Source organism: Rhinolophus sinicus, chromosome 1, assembly GCF_057876585.1.
Source record: "Rhinolophus sinicus isolate RSI-liver-muscle chromosome 1, RSI-T2T, whole genome shotgun sequence".
In the NCBI taxonomy this organism is placed as follows: Eukaryota; Metazoa; Chordata; class Mammalia; order Chiroptera; family Rhinolophidae; genus Rhinolophus; species Rhinolophus sinicus.
Window position 1 is genome coordinate 23,090,199 of NC_142501.1, and position 24,067 is coordinate 23,114,265.

Sequence of the window (24,067 nt, forward strand, 5' to 3'; positions counted from 1 at the left end):
CTAAAATGATATTTACCATTTTAATAGAGGATCTACAAATGGAAAATATTGTATGTAAAGATATCAGAAATGAGAATATTACTTTAAAGTTTCTAAAAGCTATTTGCTATCATCTTTCTAACTAGGAAACTACTAAAGGAACAATGTAATTATAAAGTTCCATAAAACAGTAAAAACTAACGATGAATGAAGATGTATTTCATCATGAATATGTGTGTGTATTGTTTTAAAACATAAAAAAGTCAATGCTACAGAAAAACACAGAGAGAAAAGAAACTTCACCAGCAACATAATACTTGTTTTACATTTTTAAAGATAACCAAAATAAGTATTAACAGTCAATTTTTAAGATTTAACTAATCTGGATGACAAAGTTCAAGTAGACTGCTTGGTTCTACTTTTCGATGCTCGTGTTTTGGCCAATTCTTTAATCTTCAACAAATTTGTAGAATAAAGGAAACAGTAACAAAAATATCTTCTTCTACTTCTGGCTACAAGATTCTCAAGTAAAAGGGAAGACAGTGAATAGTGCTGATGCTAGAGCAAGAAATACAATATGTAAATGTGGCTTGGCCTAGACCATGTGTAAGGCTTGGCGGCTGATACCTGCAGAGATCTGCCTGTGGGGAATCTAAGCAATACAGCTCTGTCTCAAGACACAAAGGTCCTAGTCATTAGCTGTAATGAAACCACCTAGGCTCTGGGGTAGCCGTTGCCAGCTTACTGCTATATTAACATTTACCTTCTTAAATTCTGGAAACAAGACTGATAGGCATTAAATGAAGAATGCAGAATAACCTTAAATGACTATAATGAAAGAACAATTAGTGACACAGACATTAAAAAAAGAAAGAACTCATTTTGAATTGAGAGGAAAGCGTTATTGAGGAGGTTGGGCTTCAGCTCAGAATAGAAAGATTTGGACTGGAAAAAAAAGTATGGTGGGCATTTTTTGATGGGGAAGGTGTTCAGCATTGCATAGGAGATTCTAGCCCACACAAACAAGCAAGAAAGAGAAAGGGAAAAAAGAATGCTTCTAGATGGAAAATGAAGAAGGGAAATTGTCTTTGTTTGCTGAAGACATGATCTTACTTGTATATGCAGAAAATCGCAAGACACACACACACACACACACACCTCAAATTAATAAATGTGTTTAGCAAAGTCACAGGATACAAAACTCAATACACAGAAATCAACTGTATTTCTATAAAGCAGCAATGAATGATTTGAAAATGAGGTTAAGAAAAAGTTTCATCCACAATAAAAATAAACTTAACAAAAATGTAAAAAATGTGTACACTGAAAAGTAAAAACATTGTTGAGAGAAATTAGCTAATATCTAAATAAATGAAGAGACAGTTCATATTATGAATTGGAAGATTCAATATTGTTAAGATGGCAATTATCCCCAAATTGACGTATAAACGATCCCTACCAAAACAGTTTTTTGCATAAAATGACAAGTGTATCCTAAAATGTATACGAAAATGTAAAGAACTCAAAGTAGTCAAAACAATTTTGAAAAGGAAGATCATAGTTGAAGATTTTGCCTGTGTTTTCTTCTAGAATTTTTATAGGTTTAGCTTTTATGTTTATGTATGATCCACTTTGAATTAATATTTGTGTAAAATGTGAGGAAGTATTTAAATTCATCTTTTTGCACAAAGATATCCAGTTGTTCCAGCACCATTTGTTGAAAAGACAAGCCACCAACTGGATAAATTATCTGCAAATCATATTATCTAATTAGGGACTTGTATCTAGAATATACATAAAAAACTCCTAACTCCTTTTTATTGTTGAGTAATATTCCATTGTACCTATATGCCAACATATTCACATCCTTTGACCATAACCTATATTGAGTTATTTATCTTTTTTATTGAGTTATGAGTTTTTACGCGATTGATTGATTGATTTTTCATTGAATTGCCCTAGCACATTTGTCAAAATTAACTGATTATAATTGTAAATGTAGATCATAAGTATTTTATCATGAATATGTGTGTGTATTGTTTTAAAATATACAGACTCCCAATACTGTTTTATTGACTTATAAGTCTACCCTTACATAAGTATCCTCTGTCTTATTTACTGTAGCTATTAGTAAGTTTTGAAATTGGAAAGTACATATCCCCCAATTCTCTCCCGTTTGGCAACCATCAGCTTGTTCTTTATTATCTGTGGGTCCGTTTCTGTTTTACTTATTCATTTGTCTTATTGTTTTAGATTCCACATATAAGTGAAATCGTTAAGTAGTATTTGTCTTTATCTGTCTGACTTGTTTCACTTACAAATGGCCAATGAGCACCTGAAAAGACGCTCAACATCATTAGCCATCAGGGAAATGCAAATCAAAAGCACAATGAAATACTGCTTCACACCACTACAATGGACAGTCAAAAAATAGATAATAATAACTGTTAGCAAGGCTGTGGAGATACTGGAACCCTCATATACTGCTGGTAACTAACTGACTTTGGAAAACAATCTGAGAGATCATGAGAAGGCTAAACATAGACTTGATGTGACCCAGTAATTCCATTCTTAGGTACACAGTCAAGAGAAGTAAAAACATGTCCACATAAAAACTTGTATATGCATGTTCAAAGCAGCATTAATCGTAATAGCAAAAAAAAAGGGGAGCGAAACAATTCATATGTCCATCAACTGTTAAATAGACAAAGAAAATATGTTATATCCATATAAAGGAATACTATTCAGTGATAAAAAGGAACAAACTGTGGTTACGTGCTACAGCATGGGTGAACCTCAAGAACATAATGCTAAGGGGGAAAAGCAGGCACAAGACTACATATTGCTTAGTTCCATTTATGTGAATTATCCAGGAAAGGCAAATCCATAGAGACAGAAAATAGATTAGTGGTTGCCTGAAGCTAGAGGTGGAAATGGGAATGACTGCAAATGGGCACTAGGGATCTTTTTGGAATTATGATAATGTTCTAAACATGGCTGACGGTGATAGTTGCACAACTCTGTAAAGTTACTAAACATCTGTGAACTGCACTCTTAAAATAGGTTAATTTCATGTAAATCATACCTCAACAAATCTATTTTTAAAACGTGTGCTTGATGTCTCTCTCTTTGGACGATTTTTTTCCCACTTGACTTGGAAAACTTCTACTGATCCTTCAAAATTCATCTCATCGGTGCAGCTTTCTCCAGCATTCCCCCAAAGCAAAATCAGCTCCTACCTGGCTCCACTTCCCTTCCTTGACATATCTTGATTATATTACAGTCCTCATTACATTGTGATATGATTATTTCTCTCCCTTGCTAGACTTTGTGCCCCTTAGGGAAAGAGAGTAACATGCCTGGCACACATTAAGCACTCAGTTAGTGTTTGGTTAATGAATGAATAAATGAATGAATGTTCAAAAAATAGTCAAGTAAACTTAGCTTACAAATAATTATTGAATACCTACTATGTACAAAATACTTTAGAAAGATAGACTGTAGATGTTTAACTGAAATTACATAGTGATGGCGAATAGTTCCCTTGAGTATCTATTACGTGCCAAGCCCATTACATTGTTTAATTCTCCGAACCATCATTGTCTCCTTTTCACAGATGAGAAATCTAAGCTTGGAAAGGCTCCAATCACTCTGCAAATATGCCATAAAGCTCGGATTCAAATCCAAACCAGTGCTCTGGTTATTCACTATATGGATTCCATAAAAGTGAAACAATAATGCTTTCTTTTAAGGGTTTATGAAGCATTGTCTTTATTAGGACAAATCTCAAATGTTATATTTCAATGGTTTGAATGTGTCTGGATGAATTTTTTTATTTGTTTTTGGCTGTTTTCTGTGTGTCTAGTAATTGTATGACTTGCTAAAACATTTATATCATGTCAAGATACACAGAAAATGATGATATTGTATGGAATTATAGTGGTCTCTTCATTCAGATTCTAACTTGTTCAAGCTCTTAATTATAAGCACTTCTCTAATAAAGACCAAAAAGTTGATATATTATTATCCTAGCATCCTATTCATTTGTGTCGCCATTTGCTAGGAAAACAATTTTTGTTTTCTCTTACTGAAAATCAACATGTTTATCACACCACAAAAAGCAACTTTTCTATGTAATCATAGATTTTTGATAGAAAAAAAAATGGCTGCTATCACTGAAGGCAGCTACCATATGAATAATTCAATTGACTGAAATCTTATTTGCCTAATGGTTTTAAATCATGTTTATGCTGTCTCAAAAATTAGAAACTTGACACCAAAATTTTCTGAAACAATCTCTTGGTGGGTCCATGAGAACAAGGGCAGACTTTGGCTTGGACACTATTTAATCACCTTCCAGAATGCTGCCGGGGTCACAGTAGCTGCTCAACAGATATGTGATGAATGAATTAGTAACTCTATCAAAAGGTGGTCTGTTTGAAGGCCACATCAGTAATGAAAACCTTACTGTGCAAGCAGTATGTCATATCCTGCAATTACCTAACTCACACTAATAGCTTACAGTATTTACAAGCACCTACATTTCATAGACAACATTTTAACAGACAAAAATGTCTACATGAAACCTATTTCCAGAGTTTTATGTAAAATATCCAAAGAGGTATCCAAATCTGAGTGTCACCACAAGCAATAAATTACCGTGTTTCCCCGAAAATAAGATCTAACCAGACCATCAGCTCTAATGTGTCTTTTGGAGCAAAAATTAATATAAGTCTCGGTCTTATTTTAATGTAATATAAGACCAGGTATAATATAATATAACATAACATAACATAACATAACATAACATAACATAACATAACATAACATAACATAGTATAAGACTGGGTATAATATAATATATAATACCGGATCTTATATAAGACCCGGACTAATATAATATAATATAATATAATATAATATAATATAATATAATACCAGGTCTTATATTAATTTTTGCTCTAAAAGACGCATTACAGCTGATGGTCCAGCTAGGTCTTATTTTCGGGGGAACATGGTAATTTCTCTAAGTCACACAGGAAAATCAGTCGCATTATTTCAATAGCACAGTGTTACCAAAATAGCAAGTTCAAAGGGCAATTAACTTAAAATTTCTAATAAAATAGTTCATTACCTTAGGTGTTAATGGTTCTACTGAAAGCTTGTTCTTTGGCTTCTTCAGATGTAAATATAATAGGGCCATCTCTAGGTAGGAGTCCCTTATCAACCTAAAATAATAGAGCATTGTACTTCTTAAATACCTTCACCACTCATAATCATTTTGCAGCATTCGCCAATAATTTCTGAGCTAATGAAAGGTGAAAATAGGCAAAAGCAGCATCTGTCCCAAACTCACCACCTCTTCTCACAGCACTTTCCGCACACACACTAGCCTCTGCCTCCCTACTGAAATTAGGAGCTCTTGGTGAGACCTGAGCTTTCTACCTTGTCCTGTGCTGGCAACACTCCATGCTGTGGCTGCCATGAAGCCCAGCACCAACACTAGTCTGGGATATTCCAGCAAACAAGGCAGTAAAGAAGTGAAGGTGCGGACTGGAGGAACCTGGCTTGAAAATCAAGCATTTAACTACCCTCCTACACTAATTTATACTGAAAGAGACACATAGAGTTATGCAGAAAGAAGTTATTTGCTATGGGTAGGTCTGTGTGTTCACTATCGGACCTGTCAGTTGGGGACGTTTAGGTTAGTGCAGTTGTAATTATTGTGAAATACTCTCAATCTGGAGATGATTTTTATACAGAATTAAGTTGGCTCACCCTAGTCCTACTGACCAGAATGAAAATCCACATATTCTCTTTTAGACACAATTTCACATGCAGGGGAGGCCCCTGTCATTCTGGGACTGACTGGAGATTGATCTAAGTGCAGACTAGAAGAGAGCCACAGTCCAATAGGCCACCATGATAACCAACCATCGCTTTAAACACCTTGGGTTAGAGCCAAGAGCAACAAGCTTGAAAAGGAAGTCCGGAAACCTGTTGGATACAGTGAACTAGCCCTGCTGTGTGAAGAGGGTCTTCCATCACTTCCGCTTTGAATACTCAATGTACCACCAGAACATGGGGCTCAAACCAAAACACGCACATTGTTACAACAGTGGAAAGATATTTGCTTTACCCTGAGTTTTGATCATGTCTCAAGCTTAGTTGTATAGCTTCAGATAAACTCTCAAGTTGTGCATTTGCAGATTTCTCTTCCATTAATACTTGACGTTCTATTTTGCCTGACAGGAGAAAAAGATACAGAAAGATGGATTTTCCTTTTTGTATCATTTAGAACTTCAGAACAAATATTGCATGCTGAAAATTCAGAAAACTGGATTGCTTTCCTTTTCATCTGTCTGTCTGTTGTTTCTTGCTGGGAGGGAAGCCATACGTAAAGATCTTTTGCTTTCTTCCGCGGGCATCTCAAGGCTCCGTTAGCAGCAATGAGTCAAAGCCTCCTTTGGCTTTCTGGACACAACTGTTCCTACCCTCTTCCTTTTCTCTCCATTTCCTTATTTTGTGCTTCCCTTTCCTCCTGAGGTACTCATTACTTTTCTCTACACCCATTTTTCTCTTTCCTTTGTCTACTACCACAGTTATCATAGAAAACAACTCTAAAAACAAAAAGTCCTAGAAGCCAGCAAAGGCTTGTAAACCACGCTGGATGATGCAAATGCTCCAGTTCTCACACAGCTCCCAGTCCTGACGGTGAGCAGCAGCCTTCCAACGGCGGTGGAATGGCACTGTTGTAGCAGCAGAAAGGGCAGGAAAGGGAAATCTGATAATTACTATAAAAAGGATTCATGCAGCATGTGAACAGGGCACAGGGCTACCCAAGGTTAACATCTGGCACTATTATTTGGTAGCTGCTGATTTATGAAAAGCTATGTAACTAGACTGCACCTTACTTTCCTTGTCTGTCAACCCGGAATGGCCATGCCAACCATGTGAGCTGTTGTACGAATTAGCAGTATGAGATGTAAACCACTAACTACAGTGCCTAACATCTAGGAGATGCTCCATAAATGATAGCACTCGTCACCATCATCGTTTTTCTCATGGATAAAATGGCCACAATAAAATCATATGAATGTGTTATGCAAATATGTATTGTATATAAGTCATAAATATAGGTCTGCTGTAGCAATTTAATTTAAATGGGTATGTCTCTTCTGCAAATGAACTAAAATGCTTAGCTAAGTAATGAAATGATGCAGAAAAAAAAGCATCTTCCAGGCATTATTTAAGTAACGTTATTTATAGCTCAGTGTCTGATGCTGACATTTTTGAGTCATACATGGAACATGGAGGGGCAATTGTAATCATAAAAAAAGCTAAGGAGTACTTTCTTTCTTCTGTCTAGATGTAAACTTAAAATAATTTCTTTATCTAAAACTGAATTTGGCAGAGGTATTAATGTGTTTGTCATCACCAAGCCTTTGTAAAAATCTATATTTTTTATACTCAGTAACTAGATTTTCAAGAAACCCATTAGTTAGTTAATAGGAAAATAATTCCACAAACTTTACCATAGTTCTGGCCCCAAATACATCTTACCTTTCTGAAAAAGGATTTCAGCTTCCACCTCATGTTCTTCTGTTGCTGATATCCTACAGAGTTTCAATGCTAGTTCAAAAAGTTGGAGAGCAGGAAACCACTTTGAGGGATCCTTCTTTTTACTTTTCATTATATTATTACTACAATACACTTGCTTGGCCGCTGTATGTCCTAAAGAAAGACAGTTGGATAATGAGGGAATAATAAAGCATACAGTGATCATAATAAGCCTCCAAGTTACTAGACTGCTCTCACAGCAAGGCACCCACTAAGAACCCTGGCGGTCTTTAGTTTTTAGCATCTAAGAAATTTTTGAAAGAAACTCAATACCCAAATATTTCAATGAACTATAACAGTAGCCCTTTGAAACTTTATGTTTGATAAATGTCAACGTTTTCTCATTTTTAAAAGAAAGGATAATCTCTCAAGTCGCTCTGTCAGTTCTAAAATTTTTATAACGCTCTACAAAACAACTTCTGTGGTCCTAAGACCGGGAAACATCTGGAAGTGTTATGAAGTTTTATGTTGCTTCCAATAAAACTTGCATATATTAGGTAGCGATTTTGTTTCTATTCAGCTCTATAGAATAGAAACAAAAGCTGTTTTGTGTTGCTTGCTATGCATATTTTGTCAGCCCAACTCAATGCTAAACCTGTTAAGGACAAGGCCCAAGTGCTATCCTTGTGTGTGGTCCCATCATCATTTAACATAATGAAGGGTTATTGTATGGAAGAAGCATTAGATTTCATCTGTGTGGCCTCAGAGACAGACGGACAGAGAGACATTTATTGAACAAATATTTTCTGAGTGCGTAGGCACTGGATAAAAATGAAAAAAGAGAAAATTAAGAGCTAAGGTTTATTAAGTGCGTCCTGCAAGCCAGTCTCCATCCCAAGGACTTGACAAGCAGGACCTCGTGTGATCGTCCCAGCAATGACTCCGAGTCTGCCTGGGTGCCATTTTCCAGAGGAGAAAGCGGTGACACAGACTTAAGTAACTTGCCCAAGGTCTCAAGACTAGTACGTATCAGGGCCATGATTTGAACCTAGGCAGGCTGGCTCCAGGGCCCACACCCTAACCCGTGACACTGCAAAGCTCCTTAAGAGAGATAAATCACGGAGCCTAGTGTTTAATGGGTAATGCTAATGGCCCCAGACAGGTGATCAAAATACCATGTGGTCAATTGTGTGGCAGGGAAAGCATGGGTGCTGTGGTAGCAGGTTACTGGAGCCCTGGCTCAGACCTGGAAAATGTCAGGGAAGCCTACTCAGAATGTAGTGTTGAGGCTGACAGCTGATGATTGCCTTATCTTTTGGTAATTTTAAAGAAGAGAACTGTTGGGAGAAAAAGTAGAAGGCAACCGGAGGAAACACTACATTGATAGGATAGTTTATCACACCCCAAAGTGGAATATTAACAGAAAGACAATACAGGGTTGCAGAATGATACAGTCCCTAGATTCCAGCTGAAGTGCTGGGTCTGAGCCAGTCATTGGTGCTCCCATGTCATTTGAGGCTTTGAACAAGTCCCTACGTGTCTCTGAGCCTTGAGTGTCCTCTGAAAAATGAGGCAGCAGAACTAGAAAATGTCTGAGGTCTCTTCTGGTTCTGAAAATTTTCAGTTCCGGGATGCTATGCACCCTACACAGAGCTTTCAGGAAATCTAGGACTTTTTGTAAATTTTTATTTCAAAATGTGTTATATGAACCGGAGGATAGTGGAAAAAGTCTCTCTCTCTCTCTCTCTCTCTCTCTCTCTCTCTCTCTCTCTCTCTCTCTCTCTCTCCTTCTCCTTGGACAAGACAGGATGACAGCACACTGTTGAGAATGGGGAGATGAAGAAACTGAAGCCTTGCTTCTCGGGGGCGCCCAGGAGAGGAAGGTAGCCAGGCATGGAACAGTGAGAAAAGCTAACACCTACAAAGCTCTTAGAACAAACTAGGTGCCCTCCTAAACATGGTACAAATTCCACTTGTTTCATCCAAAAACAAGCCAGTGAGATTCGTACATACTTTTCTTATCCACACATGATGGGAGAGGAAACTGAAACACGGGGAACTTAAATGACTTACTCATGGGAATTAGAGCAGACTTCTTTCTCCAGAGTCCATGCCTTTAACCCCAACAATTACCAAGTGTGATTAGAGAGATATGTGGATATCATTTGTCCAATACAACTTTATATTTCAATACATCTCCCATTTTTATGTTTCATTATTGTTTCATATTATACTACAGCTGTTTACTAATATGAGACAAAATATCAAGTATCTTCATGTCATCGAGGCACTTACGTAGGTAATATATGTGCTATCTACATACCATATATAATATCGTACTATGTAACATAGTACTAATATATAATAATGGTACCTAAATCGTCTTCTAGATTTTTGTTAAAATTAGAAAAGAAACTGTTACGGAAATTATTGACTGTTTTATTTATTTTTTTCCTCTCTCTCCCTAACTAGACAATAACTCTTTGAGGACAGATGGTGACTGGCTCAGCTCTCTATTATCTTCCCACTCGCCAGCATCATTCTTGCAACTTTCTTCCTCCTATCATACAATTAGTAATTGACTTTTTCATCTAATAAGGAAGCCCAAGTTTCAGTAATTAATGGGAAAAATAATCTTAAATAACTGTGATGCTTATTTTTATTTTATAACAATAATCTGAAAATGCTTTTTTTTCTGTCTGATGCTTTCACAAGAAAAAAATGATTTTTATGTGGCTCTATTCTTGCAATGCAGTCTATACTATCACTAAAAAGGAAAACTGTGGAGAACACATCAAGTGTTTTATGCTTCATAATATTGAAGTGCTCCTTTTTTCAATAAACATTAATGCTGTGAAAAAAAAAGTTGGGAAACTGACATTGTTTTGACAAAAAGCTGCTTTTGGTTATGTTTTTTAAGTCTGTATTTAATATAATATAAAAGAAAGCAAGCTGTTCTGCTTCAAGTAAGTCTAAAAAATAGTACCAGTATTGCTACTGAATGGTGACACATCTTCAAGATTAGTAAGGCAGGAGAGCAGAGAATACGTTTGATTTAACAAGATCTGCACAATTTAACACAATCTGTACTTTAAGCTCTTGTAGAAATTAAATATACTGAGGATATAACAAACTGTGGACTAAAAATGCAGAAAAATAGCTCTCATGGGATCAGATTGTTGGAAGGAATTCTAGAGGTCAGCTAAGCCACCGTAATTTCCTAAATAAGGAAATTCAACAACATAGAAGTGAAGTGATTTACCTAAAGTAATAAAATCCACATTTGATGATGACAATCATCTAATAATAAGGATCAATAATAATAATGAGGGGGAGCGTCAGATGGAAAATAAGGGAAAAGGTTCTGGACAGATGATGGCTGGCGCGCACCTCTGTGGGCCGAACTTCCCCATTCTAGTCCAACCCTCGCCCTCTCCTGAGCTGACAGCACGTGCTGGGGCAGGAGACAAGTGGGTTCCAGGCGGCAGGGGTAATGTTTTAAAAGGTAGAGTTTATTATTATTCAGGTATGATGAGGTTAACAGGTCAGGAGACCACTGCCATTGAAAAGACAGATTGCTACAGTTCCCAGGAGGAAGGGGCACAGCACTCCAGGCAGGGCCACAGGGGAAGTACCGGGGTTGGTCAGGAGGTAGAGGGAGCCAGGGCAACCGTGGATGAGAACTTTTGTTACAGTTTTCATGGGAAGGAATTGGTTGGGTAGGGTAAGCAGGCTAAGCAGGTTTAGGATTGGCTAGTTTGAATAATTTCAGGGGGCTCTGCTACTAGTCTGATAGCTGGCCCCAGGGTGATCAGGGCGGGGAATAGTGGCAAGGAATGTAACAGCCCAACAAAGGACAATAAAGGAACCCAATAAAGGTCCATGGTGTGGGCTCTGGAATGGTTAGTTTGCATATGAAAGGCATGCTCACAGGAGCGAGGTTTGCTATTTCCTAGGAACTGGCTAACTCTGGGAGGGAAAGTCCTCCCTGGTTAGCAAGGCACCTGATGTCAAAGCATCAGAAATACAGAAAATAAAAAGGCGTGGTTAATACAGGTTAGAACAGAGAGTTGATACAAGATATTCTTCCCTCTCTGAACTGCACAAGAGCCTGGAGCTCCAGGCAGGTAGCCTGGGGTCAAAGATCAGATTGGTCCTGGAGAAACTTCGAAACATGTCCCTGAGTTCCTCCGTAGTTTCTGAGGAGCTGTATGTAAGCTTTCTGCTTACCTGTCCACCTGCTCTAACCAGGGCCATTCTTGGTCGTCTCAAGTCTACCCTCCAATCTACTCTTCACTCAGCAGTCAGGGTAGTATTTTAAAACATAGACCATCCCCAGCTCAGCTCTTCCCAATAGGCTGCCCCTAGCCCACTCTGCTCTGGCTGTACTTGTCTCCTGGCAGTTCCAGAATATGTCAAGCTTGCCCTGACCTCAGAGCCTCACTGCTTCCTCTGCCTCTACTACGCATAACTACTGACTCACATTCGAGGTCTCGGGTTAAATGCCACCTCCACAGAGAGGCCTTCCCCAATCACACTACTGAAACGGGCAGCCCTCCGTTCATTGCTCTTTTCCAGCAGATCTTATTCACATCTTTCGTAACACTAACAATTTATAATTATATACATACACATAATTCACTATTGTATATAAGCTTTCTATATCCTTGCTGATTTCCCGTCTAGTTGTTATCAAATACACATTTTATTTTATACAATATGTATTTTATTCAATTTTATAAGTATTAAAATATTTATTTTTCTACAATATTTATAATGATGTGATATGTGATATAACATGCACTCCTACACATGGTTTATTTACTTGTTTATTTCTGTCTCCCACACTAAGAGCAGGGACTACATCTGATTTAATCTCCAATAACTTCCCAGGTCCTTACATACAGCCTGGCACATTAGTAAATGATCAAAATCTACCAGTTAAATAAATAGAGCCTGAGTATTCATAAATATTGCCCATATAAATGCACTCATATGATAGCATGACTGAAAACAACATACAAATTTTACACTCAGTAACTTGAGCGTAATATATGTTTAAGTGTGCTTACCAATTCTCATTTTTGTTTTGGCCAGTAACATGATATGAGGGAGATAGACATTTTTCAAAGGCTGTAATGGACTTGCATAAGCAGTGTTTGATGAAAGAAATTCTATTGTCTCTCCAAAAGTTAACATCTGTAAAAGAAACATTATAATGGGTAATAATTAACTAATGGGGTCTAGAATAAGAAAAAAAAAGAAAAATATGTTTCTAAATCTTGCAGACACAAAACCATTCTCACCTGCTCAATAAGAATGTTGTGAGACTGAGTCAACAAATTTAATTTTTCTGTTTTCGAAGAGGGAGTTTCTCTGAATTTCTCAGCTTTTGTTAAGTCATCCAGCAAAAGCATGCTTCTCACCAAGGTTAAACAAGATCGAGGAGAAATAAACTCACTTCCTTCAAGCAAATGTATTATGACCTATTAAAATAAAATTATTCCTTTTGATCGTACTGTTTGCAATTCACTGAAACAAGAGCTGGCCATATTGGCTGTTATGTATTCAGTACCTAATGGAATTTAAAATTCTCTCCTTTTGTTCTAACCAGAATCCTTCAGTAAATATCAATGTGAATGAAGTTTCCTACCTGAAGGTTTGTTATGATGTCTGCCTTTAAGTGCTTTTCTTGCAGGCCAATGATTACAGCTTGCATCAAGAATTCAGCCTGTAGCTCCCTGTCGCCTGCACTTTTTGCTTCCACGCACACTTCATTGATGAGGCTAACATAATCCGTCATATCGTTTTCTAAAATAAACAAATGCAGCTACTTAAAACGTGCCGAGAAAGTCAGAAATTATATATGCGTAATATCCCCAAAGTTCATCACAGGAATATTGTGTAATATAGAACAGGAAGATACAAAGACAGAAAACAAATGGACTACATGAAACATTGAAAATAAACATGTTGTAATTGGGGGGGAAGTACTTTAGGGTATATTCAAATGCTGCAAAAGTGGTAATAATACTGCGTGAAATAATTTGGGAGATGGATAGAGATGGGACGGTAGATAAGTTTACAAATAGATACTTACTAATCAGTGTAAGAACTAACATTTATATGTGCCAGGCTGATTTAAGAACTTTATAAATTGAACCCATTTAATTTTGACAATAATCCTATGAAATAGGTACAATGATCTCCATCTTACAGCCGAGGAAACGAGGCATAGGGGTTTAAGAGACTTGGCCACGATCACACAACAAGGAAGTGGTGATATGAGCATTTGAACCCAAGGTGGGTGGCTCCAGAGACTGTGCTCGGGACTCTTACACTATGTTGCCTTCCTACGTGACAGGGAGACCTGCACGTTAGTATTTAGAAATCTCCTTGGCGGCTTTGCATATGTGCCATTTTCAGTGGTGCAAGAGACTGTTGAAAATGATTTTTTCTTATTTAGTAACCTGAATTTTTTATTCTGAAAACAGATCAAGCTAGAAAGTTATAAAATGCTAATGCTATAATAAAATATATCCCAATAAAACATCTGTTACTTACATCTAATCAGTTTTTTATAAAAACTTTGATTAAGAAAATAGGATATTTGTACCTTTCACGATTCCAATGCCACGGATCTGTGCAACAAATGCAGTCACCAGTGCTAAGCGGCACCTCAACCACAGATGAATGTTGAAATATTCTCGAGAATTTAGTGAAATAGGATCTAAAAACTCATTATCGTCTTTATTTTCAGTGACCTAAACAATGTTAAAATCATGGTTATCTTTCCATTTAACAATGTCAAAGTTCTAGCCTAATGCTAAATGTAAGTTAAAAGAATCATCAGCTATCATTTAATAGCATTAAGTTTTTAATCTTAGAAATTATTCTTGTACATTCCATAAAACATAAAAAATACACAAACAAATAAATATATAAAATCACCCATAATCCTACAATCCTCTATTGAAATTTTGGTATACTGTTTTTCAGCCTTTCTTTTTCTCTCTATACTCATTGTTGAATTTTGCAGTGCGAATTTTTCATGGCAAATTATATTATCAGTAGTTTCCATATCTTCAAAAAATTTTGTAAATATCACTTTAAAGACTAAATAATAATAAATAATACAGGCTAATATTTATTGAGTGTTTATTATGTGCCAAGCACCATGCTGCACGCCTTATACACATTATCTCATATAATCCTCCTGACAAGCCCAAGAGGAGTTATTACCATTTCTGTTTTACAGATGGGAGAACTGAGACCTAGAAAGGTTAACTATTTGCTTAAACTCCATCATATTCTGGCAGAGGTGGGATTCAAACTTGTGTCTTTCCAAATCTAGAGCCCCCAGTCTTAATCCATGCTGCTTAATCCATGTGCTGCATGCTGCTCACATCCCAAACACATATTATAATTGATTTACCATCCTCATTGTTATACTTTACAAAGGGGGGCCAGTGTCCAGAGCTACTGAAGGGCAGTGCAAAGAGAGCTTTTTCCAGGGGGTGGCAGTAATCAACATTACTTAGATATTTGGGAACTTTAAAGTCACTTAGAACAACGCCCACTTGTTCTAGGAATTTCCTTCTATGCATCTCTGACAGCTCATCTCCAACGAATCAGCAACCAGGCACAGCAAGTAATGGGGGAGTCTAGTATTTAGATTAGCAATACAGAAAAAATGCCCATCCACATACCTTAATCTCTTAGTGCCTACATTCCCCGTTACTATTAAAAAACCAAGTCACCATCTAAATCAGGGTTTCTCGGCCTTGCCACTACTGACATTATGGGGCAAACAACTGTTGTGGGGGACTGTTCTGTGCATTATAGGAAGCTGAGCAACATCGATGACCTCCATGCACTATATGCCAGTAGCACCTCCTGTAGCTGTGACAACCAAAATGTCCCTACAAGTTGCCAAATGTCCCCTGGGGAGGCAAAATAGCTCCTAATTGACAACCATTCTTCTAAGTCAATTTTTAGAATTAGATTGCTTTTTAGCATTTTTATTGCTTTTAATAGAGTAAGAAATGAGTCTCTAGGACAATTAGTTTTACTTATTTGTAATGACAGTAGATATTAACAATTTTATTAGTAAAGTTTAAAATAATGAGTAAGGATTCTATGTGATGAATCTTTATATTTTAATTCTAAACAATACTATATTATTAAATTACTTGATCTTATCAAAAGCCAATAAAATTTCAAATATGCAACACCAGTTGTCAAATAGGTTTGAGAGATAAACTGTGGAAGACTCTAACTATGAGAAATCCAAAGTAGGAAATAACACTGGAGTCATTCTGGTAATGCTGAAGTAATAACTGAAAAGTGAAATGAAGAGCAAAATAAAGTGAAACAACTTCATTTGCTAGTGAAATCAGATCTAGAATACTGTAATTATACATCTAATGGGACTTTAGTGACTATTACATCCAATTCCATCAGTTCACAAATGAGATTTAAATTAAAATTTTTAATTAAATTTTATTTTTAAAGTTTCAGGAGTTTGCCAAAAATATACCAGTTAATAAATAGCATAAACAGGGCTTAACCACAGATATCTGTACTCTGAATTCAATGCTTTTTTCTACTTTACCCTTTTGTTTCATACAACTAATTAATTAGACAATTTTCTAGCTTGCCATAATTATTGTATAATACATATTATAAGGATAAACATTGAATTCATACATACAGAAGCTCTAGGAGAGATGCAACTCTCTGTTTCAGGTTGTACTTCCTTCTTTTTAGAAAGTTTTGAATCCTGGAGAAGTTTAAGTGTGGAAAATACTATTGCAGCACTAAAACAGAGAATATATTTTAAATGTTATTGGTATTACACTGTGGCATTTTGTTGTTTCCTAAGGCTCTTCCCACACTCCCGTCTTCCCCAAAACCTGTTAGGTACCCCTTCTATATGCCCCAATAGTACCCTGGTCTTAACCGTGTAGTATTTATTACACTCTTTACTTGCCTGTAAATTGCTCCATAGCTAATCTAGAGGTTGGGACATAACAGAAGCTAAAAAATATTTTTAAATGAAAGTGAGTGAATAAAAGAATAAATAAATGAAAGTTTCCAAGATCTAAAACAAAATTTGCTGACAATCTCCCTAATTAACGAGCACATATGCATTTTATCTATATTAGAATGTGATTCTCTAGCTTTTTGAGGTTATAGTATTATGTTACTTAATGCTAAACACTTGGAAACTCTAAAGCTAAATTATTACTTAATCAGTTTCTAACAGTACCAGAAGGGGAATGTACTAAATTAAGAAAACAGAATCTAGGAAATGGGAATTCTTTGTATTTCCTATTATTCTGTGTATAAATTTGTCTGCACTTTAAACCATCACATTTTCCTCTCCTAAATGATAAATTTATAATTGACATCACACTTTTTCAAAATATTTAAAAATATGTATCAAGAGGCTTCTTCTTTTGAAAATCTATCTCAAAACAAAATTCAAAATATGGAACAATCTATACATCTGAATATGGTTATCACAGTGTTATTAATAACATACGAAGATTGGGCAAAAGCCAAATGGACAGTATACCCATATAGCTAATTCCCCACTTGATATGTCCACTTGAACAGTTAATAGACAATCATATTTAATAGGTGTTGTAGGGCGAATTATGTCCCCCCCCAAAAAAGGTATGTTGACATCCTACCCTTAATACCTCAGAATGGTAGTTATCTGAGGAAATCAAGTTAAAAATGAATCCATTAGGGTAGACACTATTGCAATACGACTGGTGTCCCTATAAAAGGGAAAATTTGAACAGAGAAACAGACATACACAGAGGGAAGACGATGTGAAGACACAAGGGGAAAAGATGGCCATGTGACTGGAGTGATGCATCTATAAGCCAAAAAATGCCAAGGATTGCCAGCAAACTAGAAACTAGGAAAAGCAAGGAAGGACCCTCCCCTAGAGCTGTCAGAAAGAGGATGACCCTGCTGATGCCTTGATTTGGGACTTCTAGCCTCCAGAGCTGTGAAACAATAAAATTCTATTGTTTTAATCCACTTGATTTTTGGTACTTTGTTACGGCAGCCCTAGAAAACTTATAGGTTACAAGCAGATTCCTTTTCTTCCACCTTCTCCACCAAACCCAGTGCTCTTCTCTGTCCTCCATCCCACAGGCAGAGCCCAGAATCACCATTGCTTTCTCTTTGACTCATTCTATATTCAACTCATCAACAAGTTCTGTCAGCTTTACCTTCAAAATATTGATACCAGCCAGCAGCTCCTCACCTCACCTCCTCCAGTGCTAACACCTTTGTCCAAGCCATCACCCTGTCCAGGCTGAATGACTGGCAGCTTCCTCACCAGTCTCCCAGCTATGGCTCTTAGCCCTGCAGTCCTGGTTTCCACAGAGCAGCCACAGCGATCTTATCAAGATGTAAATCAGGTCACATCACTTCTCCAGATACACATTCCAGAGGCTTCCCTCATCCTTGGTCTACGGTCAGTATGCCAACCCCTTTGGGTCAGTTACTGAGGTTTCTGGCCCGTATATGATCAGCTTTGTCAGTGTCCATAGATGCTTGGGAGAATGTATAGTCTGTTGCAGGCTCCCAGAGTGTTGAAATGGGATTATTGTAAGGATTAAATGAGGTGTTTATTCTTTCACTTGTTCAAAAATATGTATTGAGTACCGAGCCAGAATAAATCTAAGGTCTATGGATACAGTCCCGGCCCTCATGGAATTGACATTCTAGTGAGAGTGGGGTGTGCTTAGCAAACAGTGGTGCTTGGCAAATGAATGGTGCTCAGTGCATACTAGCTGTTATCACTATTTATTTATTGAGTTAGCCAGGAGGGGTGGGGATATTAACTTGATTTTTTTTCTAAGTTGTTAATCGGAATAAAAAACTTTCTGCAATTATTGAATTCTAAATTCCCAAGATTCTACTAAATCACTAAAATGGTATAGATATTTGCAGAATATTTTCTAAGGTATTGTTTCTGATTGTATAAATATATTGGTTTTTACTTAAAATAAAACTAAACAAACAAGAAAACAACAACAACAAAAAAACGGTAACACTGATTCATTATGTACTGAGGTATGAAATTTCCTCTGCCCCACACCCTTCCTCCCTCAAGGATACACACATTTCTGTGGCACTTTGTTTACCAAGTGGCTCCGGAGGCTAGCACAGGTTGGTTACTAGAGGGCCCTAGAAAAAGAAAGTGGTGCTGATCCCATCCTTCTGATTCTAAAGCCCAAATTCTGATTTTAAGAGAAATGAGGCCTGTGGTTTGGAATCTTGCTAACCCCAAAACTTAATGAATAAAATACAAACATATGAACATGGACTAATCCACCTGGTACTGCTTAGCTGCACAATGGAAAATTTCTAGCTTCTCCTTCCCACTTGAGAGACAGAAAGTGTAGGAGGATTGCCCACTATAAACAGTCTAAAGTCCCCGAGGAAGGGAGTCTCATTCTGACACAAAATTAAAAGACTCAACTCTTATCCCATTTGGACAATAAATTAAATAGAAAGGAGAATAGCATGGAACCCTTATAAAAAAAAAAAAAAAAAAAAGACAGGATTCTGAGACAGCCCTAAAAGAAGTAGAAATATAGTTTGAATAACTTTGATCCCATTTATTTCTTATTAACATTCATGGCAAAAATGGTCAGTTTGTTCTCCTAAAAATCCATGTGGCTCACTTTCCCTGTCACCCTAGGGAAGGTGCCTTTCAATTTCCTTGACATATAATTTTATTAGAAGTATCATGAAATGTCAAGCTAACCATCATTTGGGGAAGAGACTGTCCAACACTTTCAGCAGCGCCCAAACAGAAGCTCGTTGGGGGTAAAGTTCACCTCAGAAAAACTCATTCATCTTGACAGTAGGCTTCCCCAAATGACAACTCCGCTACAAAAAGGCAATCACATCAAAGTTTTTGCAGGTTTTGTCCCAAGGGCCAGGTTCATGTATTTAAAATAGGAGCGATTCTGATTCACTTGCACGTTATTTGCATATGTCTATCTGGTCTTCAAATTAAAGTTCTATTATGACACTCTTTTCTGTGGCCATTTTGTAATTTTTAGTTTCTAGTTTCCTTCTTCTTCCCTAAAAAAAAAAAAAAAAATCACTCACACCTTCCATACCAAAAGGGCCTAAGATATATGGAGAGCTGGGGAAATAAGGAAGGTACATGACAAAAAAATATCTCCTAGGGCTGCTGTTGCTGTCTGGGAAACTGTTTGGAGAAAAGAATTCTATATTCTTCTATAGAAAATAAGATAGTTATATATTTTATAGTCATATCTATCTATCTATCTATCTAGCTATCTATCTATTCACGTTATTTATTTTCTATATATAGTAAAAGCTCCTATCAGACTTTGATATGCAGCAGAACTGCTATAAGTATATTTCTCATTTAATATTCCCACAGAATACTAAAAGTAGATTCATGGATAGGGATTTATAAATGTAAGATTCTAATGCTTCATGAGAGGCATTCTTAAGTGAAAGTGGCTTTTGTTTTTAATTGCAAGGGTGTGGCAGTGTTGTATGTAATGACTACCAGTATGATTGGTGACACCTCTTTGATTCAAAAGGTTTTGCTTTTGCAGCATCAATGCAAATACAAATACAAGAAGAAAGCGAATGCCACCTTAGTTTTATTATAAAAATAGTTTTAACCCTACAGACCCCCTGAAAACTTCTCAGGGACAACCCTAGAGATCTGCAGATTACACTTTGAGAATCACTACTCCAAACAGACTTTATGGATTTTCATCACTGCTTAGAAACCACAAAAAATAAATTTCCAAAGCTATATTGACTCTAGCAAAAAACAATCAAACATAGATATGGTTAATCGTGGAATGGACTTCAGTCAAGGCTCACACTGATGAGATGATGGCATGTGTCAATCAAAGCAAAAGGGGATTTTTGCGGAATTGATTACCCCCTTTCAACAACTACAGAGGGGTTCGCCTGTTTGAGAGAATGACTGTTAAATAATTAATCCCGCTTCTATATTCTGAATCTAATGCAAGGAGTTTAATGCATAGAATTTTAGTTCTGTGAAGAAAGTCAAGGACAGAAAAACACACATAATTTTTCAGTCTGTAGTTTTAAGAGTAATAATGTACAAAAACTCCCCTGAATAATAAAAACCAAGTATGTTCTATTAACCTAGGAATTAATAAAATTTAGACATATTTAACAAATCGGGTGAGGAAGAAATTCTCTTCTGTGCCTGAAGGGACTCACCTATATGCAGCCCGGTGTCTCTGCAGGGCAATTGCAGCCAGCTGAAGCCTGGCCTCCACCACTATCTCCAGCTCGCCCACAGAACACTGAGAGAAGTTCTTGTGGTCTGGATGTTCCATCTCCAACACAAGGAAGTTTAGCTTGTCTTCAGCTTCCGTCAGTAAAATAGACTAAAGAAAGAATACCACACAATCACATCAGTTCAGAAATACAAATAATGTCTTATCCATATTCATCAACTAGTTTTCATGTACTGAAAGGTAGCAATGAATGAAAGACCAAAAAGGAAATTTGATCATGATCAGAGGAGAGAGTTCATGAAGAGGAAAAAGGCAACAGAGAATAAAAGGAAAGTAATGGCAACACTAAGCATATACGACAGCTACCCTTTATTGTATGCACAGCTGATGCTCATACATACTTTATTCAGAGCAGTTATGTTCAATAAAGTTGCTGAAAATACTGAATTAGCAAATATTGAACCACTGTTCCTATGGAAAATACTAGGATAGGTTCCTGGGGGCCTCTGGTCATATTTTGTCAACTGATCTATATGTAATTTTGTTTAATGTGTGTTTATGTTTAAAGACACACTATTTAATATATGCTATAGGCTCATTAACCTTGAACTCACAGCCAATAGCTCTATAACTAATGCCTGATTGAAACTTATCTAACACACTTATTTTCTCCATGAGGCACATCACAGCCTCCTCACACTTAGGAACACTAGACAACACTACACTTGGTGGGTAATTTTAAATCTCAAAATTACCAACAAAAAAGCATAAAAGTGCACCAAAAAAAAAAGTGGCAATACACAGACCATGAAAAGGACAGTTGTTTATAGTATGGAAGTGGAAATACAAACTCAGAGCATTGGTTTGTTCAGTTCAGCTGAGAATGACTGTGTTGGGCAACTCAAAGTTTTCTATATTCTGTGCTCGCTTCGGCAGCACATACACAAAGTTTTCTATATTCTGCCTATGTCCACAAATGACGACGAAAGAGTCACAAATATTGATTTGGAGTTACGAATAAATTTTACCATTGGCAAATTAGTAAATACTGAATCTGCAAATAATATGGATCGACTGTATTTCGAATTAAACCATGGTCACCTAACTGGTAATGTGAAGATAATGAAATTTCACAGTGGGTAATCAATAGGAAATAGCAACCTGACATGGCAAAATAAACAGGGACCAACTAACCTTTCAAGGAACAGGTCTCTAAAATCTTGTTTGTAGAAAGCAGTAGATATTATACAAGTTCTAGGACAATTTGTATAATGGTTAATAATAACATGATCTGTATTTTGTTAGTTGCATGACGTTAATAAATTTCTTACTGTCTAAGCCTCAATTTTCTCATGGTTCAGTGCAACATATTTCAAATATGATTAATACCTACATCATAGTGTTGTGCAAATAATCATGCAACGTGCCCGTCATGTAGTAAGCACTCAATAAGTGGTAGCTGTTTTTGTTGCTGTTGCCATCATTATTATTATTAGGAAATGAGACACAGGGTATGGAATATTCAAATCCCATCAAATAAAGAATCATATATTCTGCAGCACCTAATTGAATTGGAAAGTCAAAGTCTGACACCTCTGGGCGTCTGCTTTTCTAATGAGGAGTAGACTCCCTCTCATCCCAACCCATCCTTATGCAAGAAAAGCTACCTGGTCTCCTAACAGCGAGCACAACCCTGAAAGTGGGCTTGTCCATGACCTAATAGTGGGCATCTTGGTAACTGATTTATCATGATTTGAAAACAATTTGAAACTTACCTTTATTTTGATAAGAGTAAAATCATCTTTCACTTTTGTAAGACGACTAAATGAGCCTCCATCATCCTTTAAACATAACTCTGTAAGACATAAAATTTTAGAGGAACCAAGGCTATCTGTGGTTAGTTTAAATATTAATTCTAGCTTATAAAACTCATCATTAGTTGGGAAACTATCCATAAATTTAATGCTAAAAAACCCACAATGATATATAGAAATATATTGCTATATCAAATAGTCTCGTAAACATCACACATTAGAAGACAGAGACTGATTCTTACAGCAAATCAGACAACTCTGGAAGGATCTTTTGGATGCTTAGTGATGTTATTTGAGTGACCAGCTACTGATATAAAGTACTGGTTCCTCCCCTGGAATTCCAGAACCCCTTAAGGTCTTCAAAGTATTTTAGGTCATCCAGATGTTTATAATGTTTCAATAAGATCTCCTTGGAAGCATCAGTTCTGCTGATTTACACAAACTCATTGCTCCAAGAGCAGAGCGTAAGACCATGTGAAACAGCACATCCGACAATTCTCAAATATCTCAAAATCCCCACCCACAACCCGAAGCTGGCCCTTATTTTGAGATAGGGAGAACTGAGGGAATTTAGATCACAGAGTTTGCCTGCTTTGGTAAACCAGGCTTCTAGACTTCCTATAGTAGAGAGAGAAAAAAACTACAAGGAATTACTTCAAAAATTATCCACCTGAAAGACTAAGTTTGCCAAGTAGGAAGAGGGAGTCTAGAATAACATGGGACTGAACACACCTGACGTCCTCTCTTCTTCCAACTCCCACCTACCTGGCTCTTCTCCTACATGAGGAGGTTCTGGAGCTGGGGGTCAGCTGAGTATAAGGGAGGGTTTGAGCATTGGGAAAGCCCAGCAGGAAGATCTGAGACTGAGTCTTGTCCCAGAGAGAGAGACAGAGAGACAGAGAGAGAGAGACAGAGAGAGAGAGACAGAGGTAGAAAACAAATGCCTGGAGACTGGTATGGAAGAACCCTGCGATGAGTATCAGAGCATAAGACACCCTAGGAAGAGAGTGGCCCACATTTTCCTCACTGCTCTCTCTGCTTCCTGCGTGGTCTTTCCATGATGTGGCATGACCCTTCTCTCGGGAGCTGTAAATAACAAACTATGTTTTCAACGGCAGTCATCTCCTGATCTGTTGGCCTCCCCATATCTGAATAATAATAAAACTTACATTTTAAAACAGAGGCCAGTGTTACTCCCATACTAACTACACAAAGACACCACAAGAAAACTACACACCAATATCTCTTATAAATACAGATGCAAGAACCTTCAATAAAATACTAGCAAACAGAATCCAGCAACACACACAAAAAATTATACACCGTGATCAAATGGGATTTATCTCAAAAAAGCAAGGTCGGTTAAACACTCAGAAATCAATTGACGTAATACACCATATTAATAGAATAAAAAAACAA

The 24,067-nt window shown here is 36.9% G+C and overlaps 1 protein-coding gene across 1 annotated transcript in view; it reads right to left on the bottom strand.

Annotated features, from left to right (window-relative positions):
- The window catches only part of CFAP54 (cilia and flagella associated protein 54), a 252,362-nt gene that overhangs the window by 53,608 nt on the left and 174,687 nt on the right, over nt 1-24,067 (bottom strand). The window contains exons 50-59 of the mRNA XM_019732067.3: nt 22,610-22,689; nt 20,815-20,984; nt 16,253-16,358; nt 14,156-14,303; nt 13,193-13,350; nt 12,846-13,025; nt 12,612-12,738; nt 7,543-7,713; nt 6,119-6,224; nt 5,114-5,207 (exon numbers count right to left, since the gene is read on the bottom strand). Coding sequence (XP_019587626.3) covers nt 5,114-5,207; nt 6,119-6,224; nt 7,543-7,713; nt 12,612-12,738; nt 12,846-13,025; nt 13,193-13,350; nt 14,156-14,303; nt 16,253-16,358; nt 20,815-20,984; nt 22,610-22,689 — 1,340 coding nt within the window. The remainder of the gene's footprint in view (nt 1-5,113; nt 5,208-6,118; nt 6,225-7,542; nt 7,714-12,611; nt 12,739-12,845; nt 13,026-13,192; nt 13,351-14,155; nt 14,304-16,252; nt 16,359-20,814; nt 20,985-22,609; nt 22,690-24,067) is intronic.